We start from the raw sequence: 23,523 nt of genomic DNA, 5'->3' as shown, positions 1-23,523 counted from the left end.
GGAGCAGTGGGATTAATGTGGAAGCGGTCTCCCTGTCCCTGACTCTACCTCTCTCCTCCTGCATTTTACACACAATCGCGAGGAGCCACGCACATGTGTGCAAGGAGCAATATATCCTCTCTCTCTCTCTCCACCTGCATTTTACACACAATCGCGAGGAGCTGCGCACACGGAGCGATCTATCCTCTCTCTCTACACCTGCATTTTACACACAATCGCGAGGAGCCGCTCACACAGTGCACACTCTCTCTCCCTCTCTCTCTCTCGTATGTATCACGCTGTGTGGGTGACTGTCACTCAAAGCGATTATGGGCGGAGCCCAGCCCAAAATAGCTTGAAATCTTGAAGTGGAAACATGCTGCTTTAGGCCATGGTTAGACTAGTGTATTCCTGGCGTTTTTTTATACGTTTTTGAATACGTTTCATGTCCCTATTACACAGAAATGCGTTTTTTGGCGTTTTTTTGTGGATACGGCTGAAACGCTAAATTGTGTTTGCGTTTTGGAGATACGCAAAAAAACGCGCCGACAACAGCGTGTAGTCTGCACAGAGCTGTTGTTGCGAAAACGCCCATGCGCAGTAGATACCATCTGCGTGCCCTTCCGGTGACAACAGTGTGTGTGTGTGTGTTTGTGTTTGGGACATAGCTCCGTGTCCCAAATAGCTTCAGCTACCATGTGTTGTCAAGTTATTGTTATAAGGACCCCAGTCCAAGCTACAACAGTCTGCATTCCCTTAACAATTGTTTGTATTGAGCCGTATTGTATTGTACCCATATGCAATATGTTAAATAAAGTTTACATCCATTCATTCTGCTAGCATTACCGATTGCATGAGCAGCTGGCTAACGTGCGCTATCAGGATTCAGACCCTGTTAGCTCAGAGCTCCTCTTTCAACTTAACAAGCATTAAACAAAATGGCCCAGTCATCTATTCACCTTTGTTTAATACACAGCGTTGTCTCTAATGTTATCTAACTACTGATAGCTCGCGATATCATCAGTTTGGTGCAGGCTAAATAGCGTGAGCTAACGTTAGCTTCTAGCCACAATGCTATATTGTTATAATGGCATACTCCATTGACGTTAGCATGCAGCTAACAATGCTACCGATCTTTTTTTAGACTAAACTATCCGCTCTTGGTGGTCACTTGTGTTGATGTTAGTTTTGTTTCATCAACAAATGACAGGCAGAACACAGTGAATGTATCCGTTTTGTTTATTGCACTTTTATTAGGCTTTGCTGAAAAAGAATTGCTGCATTGGGTAACTAGGCAAAAGATGGTGGCCGCCTTGTTGACATTTGCTTTGCAGGCACATTCAAGTTCTGATTGGTTGAAATTGCCTTCATGTTTGCCACCTACTGCCACCTACTGCTTTGGCAGTGTACTACATCAGTGTGCTCGGGTGACAAAAACGGAAAAAAAAACGAAAGTGTGACTCGAGGCGCACGACGTCGCGGCGAAACGCATATGACGACAATACGAAAATGATACGAAAGGTGTAACCGCCGCCTTAGAGTACTTGATTAGAAATACAAAACAATGAATTTATTTTTTTAAACCTTACAGATGTGTTCCATAGACTCACAGTAATTGTTTAAAATTGCCCAAATAGTGAAAGGAATAGCAAAACATGGGACCTTTAAACAATTTGAGCTGTTATATGGCCAATTTACCTCAATTCACTTTCTATGGCAAGCAAGCTATTGCTGCACAAGTGCACGTCAGTGCATGTGAGCGGATCGGAGCGTGAGCGGCGCGGGGCGCGGAGCGGCCGGTTTTGACGTGAGCGAGGAGTGGGTTTTAAAATGAGTCGGCGCGACGTCCGGAGCGAGAGTTCTCCTCCGCTCCAATCCACTCCAGGCCGCTCACAGTGGTTTAACACTGATGTAATATATACATGCAGTACAATGCCAAAGCAACAGATGGCGATGTACAAACATGAAGGCCATTTTCAACCAATGAGAAGGGTGAACCTGTGATAGGCTGTTCGTTCAGGCTTTGTCACTGTAGAGACGCCCACACTCACTCCAGTTAGAAAAAGTATATCGACGCCATTGTTGTTGACGTTAGCTTACATGCTAACGTTAATGGCAGCGACCATAGCATTGTGGCTCGGCTAGCCTATCATCGCTTAATAGAGATAGTGAATGGATAAACAACGTTATTTAACATTGCAGAATGGCTACAATTACAATGCGGCTCAATACAAACAATTGTTAAGGGGCCCAGGGGGTGTAGACTGTTGTAGTTTGAGCTCATTTACACCATGCTCCAAAAAAAGAAGAAAAAAAACTGCCGAGCGATCTGGCGCGGGGAGCGGGGAGCGCTCGATTCAAGGTGAGCGAGCGGAGAGCGACTTGGGGGCGGGGTCAACATGAGTGATTAGCGGAGCGGACCAAGCTTTAAAGAGCGAAGAGCGGATTTCTCGGCCGCGCCGATCCGCTCACGTGGACTGGTGCACGTCGTATACTGTAGGTTACAACCATGAATGATTCAAGTTAAGTTGTTGTAACTAACTACTGGATAAATGTATGCATAAAAAAAAAAATCTTCAGAGAACATCTTAGTGTCAATAAGACTGCAACTCCAACTATGTCCAAAATTATGTTCAATATTTAGGCTACAAGACAAAAAAAACTGACGCCTATAGTAATTGTATACAACAACTGTCACTACGTCATGTCGTCATAGTGACTAGTGTGTGAAAGGGAGTTAGTGACATTATCAGATCTATGAGGTGCTTCACATCTAAAGAATTGCAACAATACCTTCTCATTACAGTTAGTTGCCTGTAGCCCACTATAATATCCATATTGATTTAGTCTCACATTGATTTTGTACCACGTTCTACGAGGGCATCTCAAGTACAAACACAGAAATACCCCACAGGGACTGTCTCAAAGTGACTTGTAGAGAAGGGGAATGCAGAAAGGAGGATACTGCTATAAAAAAGAAAACTAGAACACAAGCCTCCTAATTCTGCTACCCTACTACTGTAACCTCCTAGTCATTTTACACTGTGCAAGAAATCCAGTCAGTTTCAGATTCACAGCTGCACCTCAAAAGGGGAACCTATGGTGACACCAAGGGAAAGAAGCATTCCTAGTAAAATACCCAGTGTTTAATCTGCTCACTACTAGTGTATGGGATCCACACCGTGTGGTTTTGGGTAATAATACTAATATATTATAAACCATGTGCATTTACAATGATGTTACCTTGTGATATTGATGAAAATGTAAGCGCACCGTCCCCGATAAAAATAAAATACATAAATAGATAATGCAAATTCTGTATTTTTGGGTCAGTATGTTCATCTTATATTGCATCAGAACAAGGCGACATATTTATAGGCTATAGCTTGATAGTCTAACTTGGTAGCAAAAGTACACTTTAGAGAACCTGTTCACATGCATTTTCATTCATGCCTATTGAGAAGAGCGAGGAGCAGCGGAGAGACCAGAGCGAGTGAAACGTATGTTGTCACGAGACGTCGCTGAAAAAGATTGACTAGTCTTTAGGGCTGTCTTAAATACTTCAAAGCTTCGAAGCTTCGTTCGATGGCACAAGCTTCGAACATTAAAAAAAAAATCGAAGTTTATAAAAAAAGAAAAAAAATATATAATCTTTTTTTCAAAAAAAGTTTTCAATATTTTTTTACTTCGATTTGTGTGTGTGTGTGTGTGTGTGTGTGTGAGAACTACCCATCCCAGTTAGGACAGCCGAATCCCGTCCAATCTTTTGCCGTCGACTAAAGTGTTGCGTGTTACAGTGTAGGTTAGTTTATTAGGAAAAGTGCATGACGGTAAGGTTAGTCACGGTTAGATTTTTTTTTTTTTTTTTTTATCATTTCAGATAATGGTTGAAGTGACTCACTTCAACCATTATCTGAAATGATAAAAAAAAAAAAAAAAAAAAATCTAACCGTGACTAACCTTACCGTCATGCACTTTTCCTAATAAACTAACCTACACTGTAACACGCAACACTTTGATAAACATTGTTACTCAGCTGATAAGAGTTGTACCCTTCTTGCTGTCTTGTCGTACAGAACTTGTAAGTCGCTTTGGATAAAAGCGTCAGCTAAATGACTAAATGTAAATGTGTGTGTGTGTGTGTGTGTGTGTGTGTGTGTGTGTGTGTGTGTGTGTGTGTGTGTGTGTGTGTGTGTGTGTGCGCGCGCTAGGGCTGCACGATTTTGGGAAATAATCGAATTGCGATTATTCTGACAGATATTGCGATTGCGATTTGCGATGCGATTATAACATATTTAAAAAAAAAATTACAAGAAGAATGTTGCTGCTTTCTGTAGTCGGGTCCCAACTGCAAAATTACTGTATTACCCTGTATTATACACTTTTACTATCATGTAGACTATTCTGCTTTGTGTTTACATGTGATGTATTGTATACATGCACATTTATTATGTTCTTGTGTGATGTATCGCACATTTTATTGCTGTGTGATGTATTGCAAATGTTATTGCTGTCATCTTGGCCAGGTCTACCTTGCAAAGGAGATATTGTATCTCAATGGGACTTCCTGGTTTAAAAAAATAAAATAAAAATGTATTGCAGGCTTGGCGATTTGATAATTGCATCATTCCAAATCGCGATTTCGATTAAAAAACGATTAATCGTGCAGCCCTAGTGTGCGCACGCGCATGGGGCCATTGGGTGGGGCTGGGGGACAAATACACTGGAGGAAAGTAACCCAGCTCAGCACTGCCCAAATTATATCATCACTATTGCCTGTTTGAAGGATATCATCCTCAAATACATATACACCTACATGCCTTGTAGAATTCCACACATAAGAAAGAAAGATACTGGGATGAATAAACAAAATAGGAAATAAAATTTAGATAAGGTGCTACTGAGATGTTTTGGTGAGTTCTTTGTTTTTTTGTGGAAGTTGCCCTTCTTAAAAATGCATGAACATTCACTGATAATTGGTCTGTAGTGGAGTCTACAAGGTCTACATTGCCGGACCATGTAGAATCCGGACCTTGTAGACTGACACAATTCTGTGCATAGTTTAGTCTACACAGGCCATATTTCAAATAATCAAAATCTTACTTCATTCATCTTAAACACTTGATTTGGGGGATTGGTAGTTCCCATGAAATCTGAAGTTGTTCAAACGACAACAGCGATCCACCTTGAATTAAATCACACAGCCGAGTGAAACCTTGTTGGCAACTTGGCTCAGTCACGAAAGGGGCTACTTAATTAATTAATCCAACCCACTTTATTTATAGAGCACATTTAAAAACAACAAAGTTTATGAAAGTGCTGTACAAGTCCCACAACATAAGATACAAAAAAAATAATAATAATAATAATAATAATAATAATAATAATAATAATAATAATAATAATAATAATAATAATAAATAAAAGAAAATGTTCTTTTTTATTTTTTTCTTCGAAGCTTCGAATTAAAATCGAAGCTCGGCCCCGAAGCTTCGATTGCCAAAAAAAGCTTCGAAGGTCAGCCCTGTCTTCCACTTAGGGTTTCCACTAGCAATTCCTTTGGTCGGCCATATCATGTAATACATGTGCGGTCATAGAGAAGTGCATGAAACATTGTTAGGCTGCGGCTACATTTATCCGTCACTGAACGGATAGAAATTTGACGGAAGGTATTACCATCCATTTGTTCATTTTAAAATTAGAACCTAACGTCACCGTGCCTTTGCAGAAACAGCTTTGTGGATGGTCACGTATCCTTACAAATGTTTATCCTCTGAACCTTTCTGTCCCATCAAAATTGACACAAATTTGGCGGAGACGGACACAACAACCCTGATAAACAAACGGATACTCCTCATTGAAGATTTAAAACCGACGTAGACGGACACAACGGATCAATGTAACATTAGTTGCAGCCTAATATGGGAACGCACGCAGGGGGCGAAACTAGAGCCCGCCAAGCGCCATTGGCGATCAGTTTTTACGTTTGGCGACTCCCACTGAGAGGTCTGCCCGCCGTGTGGCGGGCAATCAAATAGTCATGTGAAAACCGAAAATCATGATCCAATTCTGAGCGGAGTTCTCACTCGCTGTCTCAGCACAGACATGCAGCGCACTGCTCCTCCTACCCCTCCTGCACCTGTTTCTGTATGCTGCATGTAAACAGAGGACAGTCACCGTGACGTTAGTCTAGTCAGAGGGACCTCCGTGAGCTAATGTTAGCTACTGTTACAAAATGACCCAGTCAACTATTCACTTTTAGTTTAATACATGAGGCATTGTGTAACGTTATCCAGCCGGCTAGCTACTGATAGCTCCCGACATCAACAACTGCTCCAGCAAGTGTCCAGTGCATAATACCTCCATTGGCTAGGTAGCTCATGTTAGCCCACGTTAGCTCACTAGTCACTACGAAATGTCCCAGTAAACTAAATAGTTCAGAGGCGTTGTCCCAACACCCATCCAGCAGTAGCTACAGATAGCTCCTGACATCAATGTCCTACAACATGCGTATTCGAGCCCCTGGCTTACATCGCATGAGGGCTGCTGAATAGGGTCCAGCTGCAGCGCAGGATAATCCTTTCATGCTGAATGTAGAGTTTAGGGTTCAGCTGCAGCGCCGGAGAATCCTTGCTGGAGCTGGAGGCCACTCGAGTATACACAGACAGTGGAGCTGTTTGCAGACAGCGAGGTGGCGATGTCTCGCAGATAATACAACTACAAGTATGATTATATAATATATATATTTTATTAAAAAAAAATTATATAAAATAATTATTATTATTTTTTTAATCAAAAAAAAGTTGGCAGGTAAGAAATATGCTTGGCGGGTAGATTCTTCCCATCTACACGCCACTGGCCGGTGAGTCAAAAAGTTAATTTCGCCCCCTGAACGCACGCTAACGTTAATCATAGTACATACATACATAGTAACAAAGTACTTATCGGTCACAGGCTGGAGTCTTCAATAACATTGAATGGTGATCCATTACGTGAACACATTTGTTCTCTGATGTAACAATATCTTTGTTGGCAGACAATCTCACATTAATACTGTTAACGCTATGTTATCTAATGTTAACATAAATAGTAGCTTGTCATGTGTACTCAATACGTGTTGCCTCGCTGAAATGTTGGTTTGTTTCCATAGAACTATATAAAACCGGGCCGTAGCGTTGCGTTTTGTGATTGTTGAAGGTGATTTCACTGCCAGAACATGCACTCGCCCTCTCTTGTCACAGGACAGAGCAGCAGTCTACTATGCATTCAAGTAAGCCATGGCTGTCTGTTTACCGCCCATGATGGCCGGCAAGAATTATATTTGCCAGCCAATTTAAATTCTAGACAGCCATTGGTCTGTATTTACCGGCTAAGAGGATCCCTACTTCAATCCCTTTTTTGCCCCCCCCTCCCTCGCCAATCAGAGAACAGATGTAGCATCTCATGTAGAGCATTGTTTGTTACATTTGAACTAATAGGCACACCCCCATTTTGCTAAAGATTTATGAAATGAAAAGAGAGCGAAAGACTTTCAATAATGGGATTGCGGCGTTAGAGATGTTGAAACATGTTGTGGGATTACATTGCTTTGGACATTTTAAGCTTTCTAGATAGTCATGCTGGAGGCTGCAAACACAGCATTTGCTAGTTAGCTCTGTGGAGGGGAATGTGAGAGAAAGGGTGACATTAGCAAGCAGAGAGCATCACGGTGAGGGACAAGGAGTCTGTCTGCATTTTGATGGGTTGGGTGGGTGTGGATCACTACTGTCTGCATGATAATTGGTTGGGTGGGTTTTGGACTGGCTCAAATTAAGTCAGGTGGTTGTGGGTCTACAATAAATAGCTGATCTCTATTTGTCTATGGAGAAGTTCCCCTTCTTTGCAGGGCTATAACTTTTTAAATTGTATTGCTAAATTGACATTACTATGGCCCATTCAACATCAAGTATCTATTGTTCAGGGTGTAGCAACGTTATACTTTTTCATTCACATATGCATACTAAAATACGGTCTAAAGTATAAGTATGTTTTTATCGTTTTCTGCAGCTTTCTCCAGAACGTTATAGCCCTAAATGCATTATATTGATGATTGTATACAGTTTGATAGCAATCGGCGCGAGATAAAGAATTTCAAATGGACGTGCTTCTAGAAGTTACTACTTATCATCTGATGTTGACCGGATGGGGGGGGGGGGTAATTTATAATTCCGTGGCCAACATTAGATGATTCATCTAGTGTGGATGATATGATCATCAGAGCAGTTTATATCGAACACGTTAAAAAAAAACGCTGAATCTCACCGTAGCTTCCTCGGGCCGTTGGGCGATGAGCGTGGAGCAGAAATATTCCTATTATGGGATGTAGAAATATGCGACCCATCTCCAGGTTGTATAATAGTATATACGTCCAAATCATGTTGTTTATCGAGTTATTGGTAACGGATTGCTATCCATTGCGTCTAGCTTGAGTCCCGGGACTATTAGCGAGTGATCGGACCGAATTGGAATGAGCACCAGCTTCCATTTCCGGTTTCCGGTTTGAGCAATCCGCCGATCGGCCACCAGATGGCGATCTTGAACCGTTGGAGAGTTGAGAGGGGATCAACAGTAGATCTCAAGTCTCCGGGGGAGAAATATGATTTCGATCACACATTTTTGAAATATTGATATCAATGACGTGTTACGGCGTCTTTGGCAGAATGAGCATGGCGGGAAATGAATGAATTTTTACCATTCACAAGATGATTGATGGCATGTCTATCGTTAATTTTACATGCAACTAGGCTACATACTGTTGTGAGAGAGCTTTGTGCCATGTTTGTACCATGTCAATTGGTGAACTAGATATTGTCATAAGGAAGTCTATTGAATTTCATTTTTTTGTTATCTGGCAACTAAATGATTAGGTAGGCCTATGTGTAGGGATGGGTACCGAATTCGGTACTTTTGAGGTACCGAACCGAAACACGTCGGTACTACCGAGTATCGAATCAAGTGAGAAACCGAAAAAAAAATTAAAATAAAAATAAAAAAATAAATCTTTTATTAATTTTTTTTTTTACTTTATTTTTTTTTTTTTTTTTACTTTTCTCTTTTCATGTCAACGTTCACACGCACAATATATGCTTACCTAGGATTTGACTTGATTCAACAACAAAGCAGTCGGAGCAATGACAAGCCGAAAACTGTCGAAATTGTAGTTATTTGAAGTTTGGATTTTTTTTTACGACTGAGGTAGGTAAATTAAATTTCGACAGTTTTCGGCTTGTCATTGCTCCGACTGCTTTGTTGTTGAATCAAGTCAAATCCTAGGTAAGCATATATTGTGCGTGTGAACGTTGACATGAAAAGAAAAAAGTAAAAAAAAAAAAAAAAAGTAAAAAAATAAAAAGTAAAAAAAAAAATTAATAAAAACATTTTTTTTTATTTTTTTTTAAAGTACCGAAAAAAGGTACCGTTGGGTACCGGTATCGATTCACAGGTACCGGTACCGGTATCGGTTCAAATGTGAAAGGTACCCATCCCTACCTATGTGTGATTATGTGTGGGAGACTCACACAAAACATTGCAAATGCATAGAATGTACTTTAGTTCCTTTCAATTCTAAGAAAAGACACATATTAGAATAACATAATTCATAACCTAGCATGATGTGATATATGGGATATCAACTTTCATACTGGCAAACTGTTCACCCCTAATCTGTACGAAATAGGAAAGCCTAGGATTTGTAGTCTTACCATATCTCACGATTTCCTTTATGCTTTCCATTTTTATTGCCCAGTGTTTATGCTTAGCTGGTAACCTCAAAGTCTTTTAAGTTGTTGTGGAGATGGAAGCTAATGGAAGACACGTGGAAAACAATTAAGAGTGAAATGTTTAGTTTTTACTATAGTGAGGGGCTCCCTGAGAGTGGGTGTTTCAAACAGACAGAGGTAGATGCTACAGGATAACACAGCAGCCATGAATGAGTTCGATGTGGAGAATATCTCTTGATCTACTTAAAATACAAAGCTAGTGTACAAAACAACACAACCACTTTATCACATTTTTAGGCAAGTGCTCTCAACAGTGGGCTGTCAAAATCAAAGCATTTTTCACTGTCATCGCAGTTTAAGGTACACAATAAAGAACAAGAGCACAGACTAGGCTTAAAGGGGAATGCCACTCATTTTAAGAATGTATCTTCCCGTGCCCCGGGACAGTTCAGTCACTATTTGAACACGCATCACTTTCATAAAGCTATAAATCAGAGAGAATCCCCTATTCTGTGAGGTTATTAACCTCTTAACTCATTCACGGCCAACCACGACTATAGTCGGGTTATCTCGCCAACTGCTGAGCGCCAAGTATAGTAGGGTTTTCGATCGTTTAGTTTTTTCTTTCATTCGATTTTAATATCCTATACACTCTCACGGACCTCAGTGTTACCATTTGAACTCATTCTGAGACCCAGAGAGTGCAATACCGGCCGAATCCTGCTAGGTGGCAGTATCGCCTACCATTTGAAATCTTATTTCACACTGTGTGTTACATTGTATATGGTCCGGGCTGAGAATTTAGACCAAGCCAAGTGAATCGCTTCATCCGAGCACTTTGGAACGCGTTCAGCTAGAGCTGCCGCGATTACCGCATTACCGCGGTATCGCTGTTACATCACGGCCACCGCAGAGTAGGCTGAATACCGCATCACCGCTGTTTTTTATAATAATAATAATGAAGTACCCTCCTCTCGTTGGGCTTTCGGCTCTGCAGATATACCCTACGCCTCTATCGAGGTTCCAAGCGACCCTATTGGGTACCAGAAAAGTCACGTGAAACATTGCAGACCACTGATTGGTCAGAAGAGAGACGCGTCACACGTTGGGAGCGTCCTGCAGTTTTTTACATCCTGAATGTCAGCCATTGATCAGAGCTCATCACAATACGGCTAATAACGTTAGCTTTAGCTCCCCGCCGGAGTGGACTACCATCGCTCATCAGGAGTACTAAACGAGACATAATGATTTTACTGTCTGCAACGAATGTTATAATAAAAGCCCTTCGTTCTATACACTTGTCTGATTGAAAACTTTATTAACAGACCGCAGAATGGGACAACTCAGCACGCTCTGAGCAAAGAAAGGAACTGAGATGGTCCGGTAAATACGCTGATGTTATTGAACGTACACCTATATAATGGTAATGCCACAAAACGAATGCCTTTATTATAAAGTAGTAGCTTTATAGTAATAATAATAAGAAAGGGTCGGGGGGGTAACCACCCCTGCCCGCGACACCGAGTGAACGGCGCACGACCAGAGGGGAAACTTCGAATCCGTGTTTCACTTTCAATAACTAATGCGTGCTTGCCGAATCCCAAACAATATTCATGCTGCAAAGTCATCCTCTAAAGATCGACATTTAGACTAGAGGCAGGCTATATGCTATAAAAAGTAGACTACTACTAAAAAAAAAAATGCATTCAAACTTTTTTTTTGTTTGTGCGTGCTGTAATAACCGCGGCGGTAGGAAATATTTTGCAAATCCGTGCGGTAAGGAAAACATCAATACCGCGGCAGCTCTACGTTCAGCACACTTCATGCATATTTTGCATACACATGTCAGGGACCCGATGGACATCAATACTGGAAATCGCGATCAGACAATTGGAATATTCTTTTTGGGATACCTCCTAGTAAAGGTAAGGACTATAAGACATCAATCCTACTTTGATCCAACAATAGGGTTTCACATCGATCGCAACGATCATATGTCACATACTCCAAAACATATGCCGTTGCTGACAATCAGAGCATCAAAAAAAGCATTCATGATGAAACATAATACCCATTATATACCTTTGATTTGGAAATAGTAACGTGTCCAGGCGAGCATCGTGGACGCCTTTAGCTAAATTCACATAGCTCTCCATAACGCAGCTTCCAGGAATTAGCCAGGATCACTCTGAAACTATACAATATTCACCACAGGATAACATGCGAACGTATACATGAAAAGCTTAGCTTTTATACATTATACTTATAGCCCATGCATGAGCCTGGTCTCTTTTGAAAGATAACATTCTGGGGTGGCTAAGTGGTGCAGTGGGCAAGGCGCTCGCCACTAACGCAGGAGCTGCTGGGTTCGAGCCCAGCTCTCGGCGTTGCTTCTGGCTTGGCTGGTCATTCATACTAATACAATTGGCAGTATTAGGGGGTGGGAAAGCCGGTGGGTGGGGATCGGACGTTGTGGACAGCGACTACAGGTCGGTTGGTGCGCCTGTACAGCAGAATCAGGAAGCAACGGGGGCAGCGTGAGCCTCCCACGCGTTACTCCTCGCCGCCGAGATCGCGCTGTGCAGGTGAAAAGATGCGACATCTGCCTCCTCGTGTACCGGAGGGGACACGTGATGCAAGGCTTGGTCCACATTGCAGCCAACCAGTGGGAGGCATAGTCTAGCAACGTTCGAGACAGGGGAGGGTAGAATTGGATAATACGGAAATTGGGATGGGAGAAAAATAGAAAATGGGGAGAAAAAGTAGATAAAAAAAAAGATAACATTCTGAAGTTACTAATTAATGCAAAAAAGGAAAATCACTTTTAGTGCTAATGAAATAGAGTAACAGAGGTCTGAACTTGAACTTGTGTACTCACATTTTTCTTTAGTGATTGCAAGATTCCATATGCCAATATTCCAGGTATGAGCTGGAAAACACAGCGGTTCCATAGCCTGAAGTCTTATGTAGTACAGGTCCAAATTTTATAAAAATCCATTCAGAAATGGGTCTTTGAGCCGTTTTAGTAAAAACACAAAAAAAGAAAGCTTTCCTAAATCCATTTAATCACCCACCGCTATGCATTCTGAAGTCTGATTCACTTCTTGTTTTCGCTCGTCAACTTTCACCTACTTGCTATATTTGCACCCCCCACGTGGGGTATCGTTGGAAGCGTACACTCGATGGCTACAACGCTGACCAATAATTTTTGCCATCAGCAGTGATTGGTCAATTCTGGAGCGTATACAGTCCGGGGTGGTCATCATGACGTGAGGCGCGTAAAAAGACGCTCGCCTGACATATCATCATGTAACTCGAGAACCGAGGCACGGATTTGGTCGAGTGAGGTGGTAGCGTTTGAACGGCAACAAATAGATCTTTCAAACGGTATATTATATGTTCTGCGAAAAATGCAGCCCTGAGCCATTAGATGCTCGCAAAGTGCTGTGACTTGTGCGCAACTTGCTCGCGGGGACGTACATGTCCCCCCACCTGTTAAGAGGTTAAGAGATGTCAAATCTGGGTCTGCTCCATAGACAATAAATGGGGCTGTCTTTGTGAGGCCATTCAATGTTTGTGTGAGCTCTTACACCCCAATGAGGTTTTAATTCTGGTTCAGATCTTCTAGCAATACTATAATATAAACCCCATTTGGGTGAAAGAGCTCACATAAACATGTTATGGCCTCATAAAGTTAGGGCCCCATTTATCGTCTATGCAGCCCCAGATTTTACATCCCAGTTACATCACCAATTGGAGGGTTCTCTCTCCGATTTGGGCCAGCCCTAGAGAACACAACAACCACATTTCCACAGTAGGGCCAAGGGAAGTCTATCAGGCAGTGGCCAAAATGTTTATAACAAAGAATCAGAATCACTATGTTTAATTCAGTATACTGCCCAGCTGAGAAATCATCTTTGCTGGCCACACGCTGTATGAGGAATGACTCATTTGAATGACAAATGATATATTTCGTGGGCGGCTGATTGGCGCAGTAGGCAAGGCGCTCGCCACTAACGCAGGAGACGCTGGGTTCGAGCCCAGCTCTCGCCGTTGCTACCGGCTGGCCGGTCGTTCATACTAACACAATTGGCAAGTGTTAGAGGGTAGGAAAGCCGGTGGGTGGGGATTGGACGTTGTGGACAGCGACTCCTACAGGTCGGTTTGGTGACGCCGGTGTGGCGGAAGCAAGAAGTAGCGGGGGCAGCGTGAGCCTCCCACGCATTACTCCTCACCACTGAGAGTTCGAGCTGCTGCGGTGAAAAGATGCAACAGGCTGCCTCCTCGTGTACCGGAGGGGACACGTGATGCAAGGCTTCTATCCTCACTACAGCCGACCAGTGGGAAGCATAGTCTAGCAACGTTCAAGACAGGGGAGGGAAGAATTCGATAATACGAAATTGGGATGGGAGAAAAATTGAAAATGGGGAGAAAAAGTGGATAAAAAAAACAAATGATACATTTCCATCTTAATTTACCAGGCCACTGTGATCAAAGGCAGGGTAACCATTATTCATCACAACAATAAAAAGAACAGCCATTTTTGTGCAATACTACTTACACATTTTGAAACCTGGAAATGATCAAATTAATTCCCACTGTTCCAGACTTTCCAGCCAGTATAGAAATTCAGTTACCTCACAGTTACCTGGAAGAAAATCATCACCTCTTGCTCTCATTCAAATCATACAAATTAAGAGGAACCACATCTCCCTTGTTGCTAGAGATAACGAGAGATAACAGCTTATCTCTTTAATTTGTGAATTAAACCCAGGCTAGAAGCTGATTCTGTAGAAAAAGTAACATAAGCACATAAATAAATGCCAATAAATTTACAGAACTACAAAAGCCATGCAGCTTCATGGAATCTGGTTCTTAGAAAGGCTATGCAATTATTCAAGGGTAGACGTTAAGATTAGAAAGAGAAGATTAGAAAAAATGTGCACATGTTCCCCCTTCATGCTGCATATTCTCCTGTTATGGTAAAAATGGTAAACAGCCCCACTTGTCTCGACAGAATTAGCCTTACGAGCACACGGCCAGGTAGGCCAACAGCCTAATTGTGAAGAGAATGGAAGATTCTCTATAGTAATTGTCTCCCTCCCTTATAATAAGGTCATACTCCCCCGTTATTTCCAGAGTCTTTAAAAACCCTGGCACCACTTAAAAGGAATGAGCTGTAACACAATAGCACCAGTCAGTTGGGCAGAGGCAAGTGAAAGAAATCAAGCTAGCTCTCATGAGACCCCTTCACTCCTCAAGCTGCACATCAGCAAACTATGCTGAGTGGTGGCCATGCTCTTTCACTCTTGAGCACAGCCCTTTTTTCTCCTCTCCTTCCTCTTCTGAACTGACATTGCCAATGTAATTTTCCATGAGAGCTACTCCATTCGTCAAGGCCAACAGCACGCCGAGGCAGCTGACAAATGCCTGGCTCCTCCAGGCTTGTATAATGAGAAGAGGGAGAGTGAGACACAGGCAGAGAGGGGGAGGAGGGGAGCAGGGCTGCTATAGAGGAAGCAAGAGATGATTTATTCCAGCATCAAGAGCCAATGCTTTGGGGAGCTCTAATTTAGGACAGAGACGATGTAGGTACACTGTTACACACTCAATCACAGCAGATAAGAGTGTTAGTGAGTCAGGGTTACAGAGAAATGCGAGTGATGCTGCACTTGGGACAGCTAATAAAATAGTAATTTCAAATTCATCAAGGCAGACAAAGTCCCAAAATCCTTAGTGTTAACTTCCAAAACACAGACCTGGTTTTAGCCATAATACACTGTATGTCACAATAAACATTTGGAAACTATTTACAGGCTACTTGACAATCACTGTCACAATCATGAATTAAATTGCAGCTACGTGGTAAATGAAGCTAAATATTAGCCATTGCATTTTAGGTTAGATCATAGGATTAAGATAAACGTATTGGAAAAATGTATGTTGAATGCCTAGCAAAATGTTTAATGTCATGCAAAAGATCCAATGGATAGCTAGGCCTACATGAACCCAGCTGTGATCACTCTTCTCATTTGATGTTGTGAGCCAATCCATGTGGTGCTCTCAGCGTAGCCATTTCATTCTGAGAACGTTATGATTACCGAGCCCTCTGTCCTTACAGTTCCTTCCGCATTGGAAGCCATCTGAGGAGAGTCCTCAGCCTGCATTCCAGACAGGGTAGCCCGGATTTAAGAAATCATGCAGGCTCCTCGCCGCCCTTCCCCCACACCACATTCAGAGCAGCAGGAAAAACGACGAAGGCGCGTTCTGCCCTAGCTGGCTCCCTCCCCCACCCTACTCCACCAGGCATGGCTGGGGCTTGTGGGATTAAGAATGGAACATGATGACAGACAAAACAGTCTTCAGCACCTCCCTACACCGCTCTCTCTCTATTATACTGAGGGAGCACACAATAGACACACTGATAGATCAACTAAATGAGAAGACAAGATAAGTGTGAGTAAATAGTTAAGCAACTGTTCAGGAGTTTCTTGTATAACAAACAATGTCCGTTTTTGAAAGGGAGGGTGGGGGGGAAAAAAACCTTTCCATTAGTTAACCAAAATAGTAATCAGCTGTTTAAACTGGCCTTTACAAAGGAACTTGAAGCTGCATTCACTAAGCTTAACCAAAACAGTGATAGTCTAGCCTATTGTGGAGACCGCCATCATATCTTCACAATGGGTCATCTATGATATTCTTGTTTGACAAAGCAAAGCAAAAACAAAGCAGTACTGTCTGATTTGTGTGGATAACTGACACACATGGCAGCTGACACAAAGAAACCAGGGCAATGTCTCCCAACAGTTACATACGCCTATAGAAGTTGAAGTTACGCTGCATAAAATGTTATCCATGATTACACACACTAGTACAATTAGTAAAGGGTGCCTTGAAACTTGTAACTCGATTCATTCATTCATTCCATAGTAAGAGTCAGAAAATGTTTAATTAAATTGTTAATCGTATTCTCATGACCGGTTTTGCCATACAATATAGCGCAATGCCACAACTCATTGGCCACTATTGTTATAGAATAATTATAACCTGCTATTTGATTACAATCACCCGTTGTTTGCGACCAAGATATTGGCAATCAAATACTATGAATAGGCTACCATGAATGAATGTGTGAGTATGTTCTGCAATTCAGCAGCGCTCTAATCAGTGTTATAGTTTGGTTAATTTCACTCGACATACACTGACTAATTCAATATTTTACTGACTTGACACTTGTATAAAATTTTTAGGAAAGGTCCACTTTAGCTTTCAAACCCTTATCAACATTATGTTGTTACATAATCCGGTCATGTAACAGACATATCTAATGGATATTTCCATGAATTCTGACAATTTGTCCAGTAAACTGAAATGCTATGGGATACATTATTCAGCTAAACATGCTTGAATGAAGTATAGCGTAGTCGTGAAGAAAGAAAAACCAAGCACTGAAACAACAAACAAATGATTGACGACGTGTATGAAGAATCCACAAAGCACCAAAACGAAAGCGCACCACAAAAAGTAGCATCAAAAGCAAAGAACAGCATCAAAAAGTAATAAGAGAAACGTACCTTTTCATTTTTCACCTTCTTCAACGTTCTGCATTCATTATTATTATTTTCTAGTTCCTCTGGCTCAGTTTTTATGGTCAACGCTGGTACTATCCCAACAGGTTCAAGTGCAATAATCCCCATTTGTTCAGCTCCCGTCAAGTCTGTTGATTGTGTGTTCTCAAAAGGCGCAGTACGACTGGCCCCCAAAGCGACCTGGGCTTGAGACACTACATCCTTCTCTGCAGCAGCCATCGCTACCACCGGGGCTCCGTCCACCTTCTCCTTTTTACTTTTCCCGCTAGCCCCCTCCTTGTCTTTCTTACCGCTGAGAACACCTCGGGAGGCTTTGCCCCCTTTTTCCATGTTCTTCCCAGCGGTGGTATTGTTGCCGGCGGCAGCTCCCGTACCAGCCACCGTTCCCGTGGGCTCCCCCTGAGCCCGTCCTGTAGTTTCCTTCTTGGCCCCATCTCCCGCTGAGGCTTTGCTACTATTGTCTTTAGAGTTTTTGCTGCGCTTGGATTTGGATTTGCTTTCCTTGCCCTGAGGGCCAGACACAGGACTAACAAACCTGATGTTGTCAGGCAATGCTGCTACTGCACTCGGTGGTGCCGCCATTCCGTCCTTCGTTCCAGACATCTCCAGTTTGTCCTTTTCTAAGTCTGCGTCGAGGTCAATAATCAGATTTCCAACACCGATATCCCACTCATCCCCGCTGTCGTAAGTGTCCACCGCATTAGAGTCCACACCTTTCCCGCCTGCAGTGCCACCACTTAGGGACATTTTAGTGCCAACGGCCCAGGTTTGCCTCAGTGAGGTTTGACACCCTCTCAGACGGTTGGGGTGCTGGGTCAGGGCTTAGAGAATCCTTACGGTGTAGATGTCCCATTGCCATTTAAACACATACTCCCTGAGGGGAAAAGAGAAAACGGTTAGGTCTAACATAATAAGAATTAGCAGTTGTTGTTGTTGTAGTAGGTGGTGTTGTTTACGGTCAAATGATGTGATATTAAATTAGGTTAAGCACATCATACTTGGAACAAGGACACACCATGATGCACAGCTAACTGATCAGCAACTGAAGGGCAGAGTGGCTAAAGGTGAGTGAGTGAGTACCAATTGAACTGATAGGTAGATAGGCAAGCTATAACACTGAAGAAGGAAATGAATATGTAATTCCGAAACATGTTTGTTTCAGGCTGCCATTCAATTCTTGAACCTGAGAGTGCTGGTCTAGCTTCACTGCTTCTTTTTTATATAATACTTAATGGGATTTCAGCACCCAGTGTCGATCTTGAGAGCGCGGTCTAACTTGACAACTGATAGATACACAAAATGTATTTATTTATGTTAATTTAATTCTGTTGATGTTTCCATTTCTGCCAAATAAGTAAATTTTGTTTGGTTTGGTAAACATTGCACTTACGGTAGTCTATCAGTGTACTGTAGTACTGTATGTGTGTAGGGGCAGGTAGTGGTACAATAAGCATTTTCTTCTTCCTGTTCCTTTCGGCCATGGAATTTAGTGGAGATTATTAAGTGAACTATTATGTACTGTTGGACTGTAACAATTCCATGTACGAATAAATAAAAATTAAATTAAGATTTTTTTTTTCTAAACCAAACTATAACTATGTAATATGAATACATTTTGAAAGACCATACCAGTCTAAATTTTACTATTCGCCATTACAGTCTTCACCTAATTTTGTGTTAGTAGTATAAAATGTGTGTTTGCTGATCTCAGCTTACCTTACTAAAAGCCATTGATGTTGAAAAGAGGTGGAAAACACTCTGAGACTTGAATTGTTTTAAATAGATAATTCACCATTGTGAAAACCACTAGGTTGTATATTTTCCAGAATGATGCACAGTCAAAGGTCCTGTGCTTGGTGTGTTTACCAACATATGCCTCTGGCATCCGGCCATTCTGCTCCCACTTCCTATCCATTTCAGTGGAAAGAGGTGCTTTGCATCTAAAAATATACAAAATATTATATCCAGCTATTTTCTTAGGAACAGTTAGCAAACCTCCATGGTAATCCCCAATAGTGTGGCAGGACTTCTCAGAAATCCTATTTTAATGACTTCCCACAGTAGCCATGGCAACTCAGGGAAATGTAGCCTAATTGACAGCCAATGTGGCCTCACTGTTCTGAATGACTGGCTCTTTTTACCAGGAGTTGCTGATAGTGTCACTGCTGATGGATAAGGAATAACAGACCTCACATACCCACACATGGTTTACAAAGCCATGCGCTCTTAGAAAGACATCTAGACAACATTGCATCTATAGTACATCTTACAAAGAAGAGTGAAACTGTATGAATCAAGAAATGAATTTGCCCAAGTTATTTAAAGATTTTCATTGTACTGAATCTTTAATGGGATATTTCACTTTAGTAGAACGTGTCTTACCTGTATCTAAGGGCATCTACAAGTAAGCTAGCAACCACTGCTGTCCCCGTTGTCTGCAGTCAACACCACCATTGCTCCCAGGTGTCAGGCTCCTCATTCATACATATCATACTTCTGAAGTACAAACAAACTATACAGCAATATTATTCCATCCAATATATTTATGAGCTAATGTTGCCATTTTCAAATTATCAGTCCATTAACTATTTCTCACTTGAGATGTAGTTTATTTCACCAACTGTCAACTTGTCACAGAATGTTTAGAATATTTCTTTCAGCAAGGCAGCATGTAACCATAGTAACCACTCCCTGAACATTCCAGGCAAGGCAAAGATACACAACACACTGAAACGTAAAACAAATTGACCAGATCTGCTTTTGTTTTTCAAAAGGTAATAAATCTGTTAAGACACATCAAATGCTAACACAAACACATACCTTTGACTTAAAAATCTGCACATCAGTTGATTGTTTATATTTAAGAAGTATGATATTTAGATTAGGTACACAAAATAAATGGAAGTTAATGAGGAGCCTGATACCTGGGAGGAATGGTGGTGTTGACATTGGACAACAGGGACATCAGTGGTCGGTTCCTGAGGCAGGCTATCTAATTGTTTTTTTTAATACCAATATTAGCATGAATGTAGGAAAATATGCCTTTAACGTTATCTAAGATGTGCCCTTCAAAATGGAACACACTTAATGGATTTAATAATGCTACACCAATATAATTTTCACAATTAATATCATATCTAAAAATAAATGGAAACCAGAATAAAGTTTATTAATGCTTCGATTGTTGCTGAATTTTTTTCCCCCGAGTTGTTTGGATTGAAATGGAACAATCAGTATTGATGTAATTGTATGTATATTTGGCCGATATCAGAATTGGCATTTTTGTGACCATTTTACTGAGAGCTTAATACAAGTGCTAAGTGAACAACAGAGTAACACTAATAATGTTATTTGTTTAACAAATACATTTTAGTTAATGTCTCCTTTATTTTACATAGTTGTAAAATGTGACCCGAATAAGCCCACTTTATTATTTAACCTCTTAAGCCCTAGCCCTATTTTCTGAAAATCCACCTAAAAATCCACACCTAAGTAAACGGAAGATTGCTCCACTTCTACAAGGTCCATTTGCATGTTCTTGGTATCTAGGGACATCTATGGATATCAGGGAATGTATTTCCAGTGTCAGAAATATTGTGTCTGTTACTAGGCTTGAGTAAATTGTGATGAACCAAAGGAGAATATCAACTTGTAAGTTAGCAAAAAATGTTGGCGACAATAACCTTTTTTCCTGTTGTTAATGTTTATATGGGTGGTCCATATCTCACTTTCTTAGGTAAACATAATAGTAGACTATTTGGTTTGTCCCTAGTTATGGGATTTGCTAATAGTGCCCAAGATAATGATGACTTATGAATAGTTTTAATTATAAATTATTGGTTGAAGGGAAATATTTTCAATTGTATCTCCCAGTTTAGGGGTAAAGTAGAAAGTGCAAAATATGTCAAGAAAATATTTGGAATGTTTCTCTCACTGTTTTAGTTTAAATCAATTCTATTGAAACAATACTTGTGATGAGTGATGATTTCGGAATAGTTTACCCAGGTAAGATAGCTGATTTTTTTTATCCCACTCCATCAACAGCAATGTTTCCTCTATAGATTTATCTCTATGAATGGAACGACCTGACGTTCACACCATTTAGACCATGCTGACAGCAAGAATATTTTTTTGGTTTAATGGTGTTATCTGAACACATATCAAAACAATTTATATGGTCGACTGTCATACATCAATAGATCTTTCCATTTCCTTTACAGGCAATAGGTGTTTTTTTTTAACAGCTAAAGGGCTTTTCACTGTCTGACACACTGTCTAGTAATAAGTCATTATTTTTTCTAACATATTTGCTCATTTTCATTTTTAAAACCTTTATTTAACATTTCTTGAGCAGGTACGGTAGTCTTTTTCAGAAACTCCCTGCTTCACTCTCACACGTTTACATACATCCGATTCCACACTTGTGATCTATCCAGTATAACCACAGTCTTCTACTCCGTTTCTGTGTGGATAGTAGAATAGAGTTCAAAACCCAGTCCACAGATGCAAAATCGTATCCATGTCCCCTTGTGAGTGCCCCCGCCCCCTCTACCAGCACATGGGGTAAATAATTAACTCTCACATCTGCAGCTCTGGTCACTCCTTGTGATAAGGAACATGCAGGGGGAAACAATCGTAAAGCACAAAAGACACTTCAGAGTGGCAGGCAGGGTGATGAGATCAATACGGCCTCAGAGGACTGAATTCTGATGATTCTCTTTGTGCTTCAAACACCCACTGACAATAACACAGGGACCAGCAGCACACAATAGGGCCTCTTGCAACACAACTCTGACCGGTTAGTAAAGATTGTATTTGACCTCCGATTTGTAGCCACAGAGAGTATAATGTTACAATTTTTGCGACCTAAACATGCACTAAGATTTTAAATCTTAGATCATTTAAACTGCCCTGACGTCAACTGTTCAGAATTTGCATGTTGTTACCAAGGAAGGGAACAAGTCAGTGGCCACTATCCAACATTACTCGGCTCTCATTAAGAGAACAGACTAAATGGCAGATGGATTACAGCATGCACACAACCTGAAAGCATTCAGTTTAGAGGCCATTCTTATGACCCACCACCACCAACAAGAGGTAAAACTGAACTGATGAAATGCCATCTGATCATCCCGTTGCTTACTACACACAGATGGCGCCCCAAAGGAAGAACAGTCAGTGGTGGTGGGGTTCGGAGGGCGGGGAGATGCAGCTGTCCCTGTTTGACTGGGTAAACAGTTGTGAGGTCTAATTTGTCCGACACCTCCACAAAGACGGGGTTGTAACTCTATCGGCAGTTGACCTACTGTACTGCCCTTTGCTGGAACTGCAGTGCAAGCCCTTTTGAAAAGGCCCACTGAGAAAACGTCCCAGTGAACGGCCCGTTGAGCGAAAGGCACAAGGACTCGTGTACCTCCCTTGGTGCTTGTCCTTTTTTTCACAGATCCGATTTCCTTTAGCTATCCATCACAGAGGCCATGTTGGGGTGATTCCATTTCCACTGCAGAGAGAGAAAGAGAGATTTCTCTCTTCTCTATGCAAAACACTGAATCACAGTTGCTTAAATTAAATGGCTTGATTTAGTTTCTGCATATGAATGTGATAGGAGTACCATCTGTGCGTAGTACACAAGAGAATAGAGGACACAGGCTTAAGTCTAATCAGCCATGAATAACCAAGGTTCCAATAGACAGGCTTGTTGTTTACCAATGAAATGCAGGATTGTGATCAGTGTGAAGTGTGAGCAATATTTTGTTTATAAATGTTGTTAATGACATTAACAATGATGGAAGAGTTGGTGCATTACTTTAACACTTTGAGTGCCACTCACGAGATTTCTTGGTTTTTTTATAGGTGGTTGCATGCCACTCACGAGATTTCTCGGATTTTTTTTTTTTTTTTCGCGATCTGAAAAATTCTTGTATCACCCGAGCCTACCCGAGTATAGCCGAGGGGCGCCGGCGATCACTGTGGAAAAAAGCGCCCCCTGTCGTCTCCCAGATGACATAAGTGATTTTGGAATGGACTCAATGAAAATGAATGGGGAAAAAAATCCGGTACTCCACATTTTCCAGTTCACTGATCCAGCCGGGGTTACTAGAGTTCATTCTGGAGCCTCAGATCCCCGCGGATCATGGAGTTCTACTGTATCGCGTTGGATCCATACACGTATCGATTTTTTCGAATGGTGATCAGGA

The 23,523-nt window shown here is 41.4% G+C and overlaps 1 protein-coding gene across 2 annotated transcripts in view; it reads right to left on the bottom strand.

The window, feature by feature from the left end:
- The window catches only part of znf609b (zinc finger protein 609b), a 282,574-nt gene that overhangs the window by 193,873 nt on the left and 65,178 nt on the right, over positions 1 to 23,523 (bottom strand). For both annotated transcript variants that reach the window (XM_084337717.1, XM_084337718.1), the window contains exon 2: positions 17,312 to 18,200. In XM_084337717.1, coding sequence (XP_084193843.1) covers positions 17,312 to 18,073 — 762 coding nt within the window. In that variant the 5' untranslated portion in view covers positions 18,074 to 18,200. The remainder of the gene's footprint in view (positions 1 to 17,311; positions 18,201 to 23,523) is intronic.

The sequence above is a fragment of the Notolepis coatsorum genome (genome assembly GCF_963971535.1).
Source record: "Notolepis coatsorum genome assembly, chromosome: 20".
Classification (NCBI taxonomy): domain Eukaryota; kingdom Metazoa; phylum Chordata; class Actinopteri; order Aulopiformes; family Paralepididae; genus Notolepis; species Notolepis coatsorum.
This window is presented reverse-complemented; position numbering and strand designations above follow the sequence as displayed.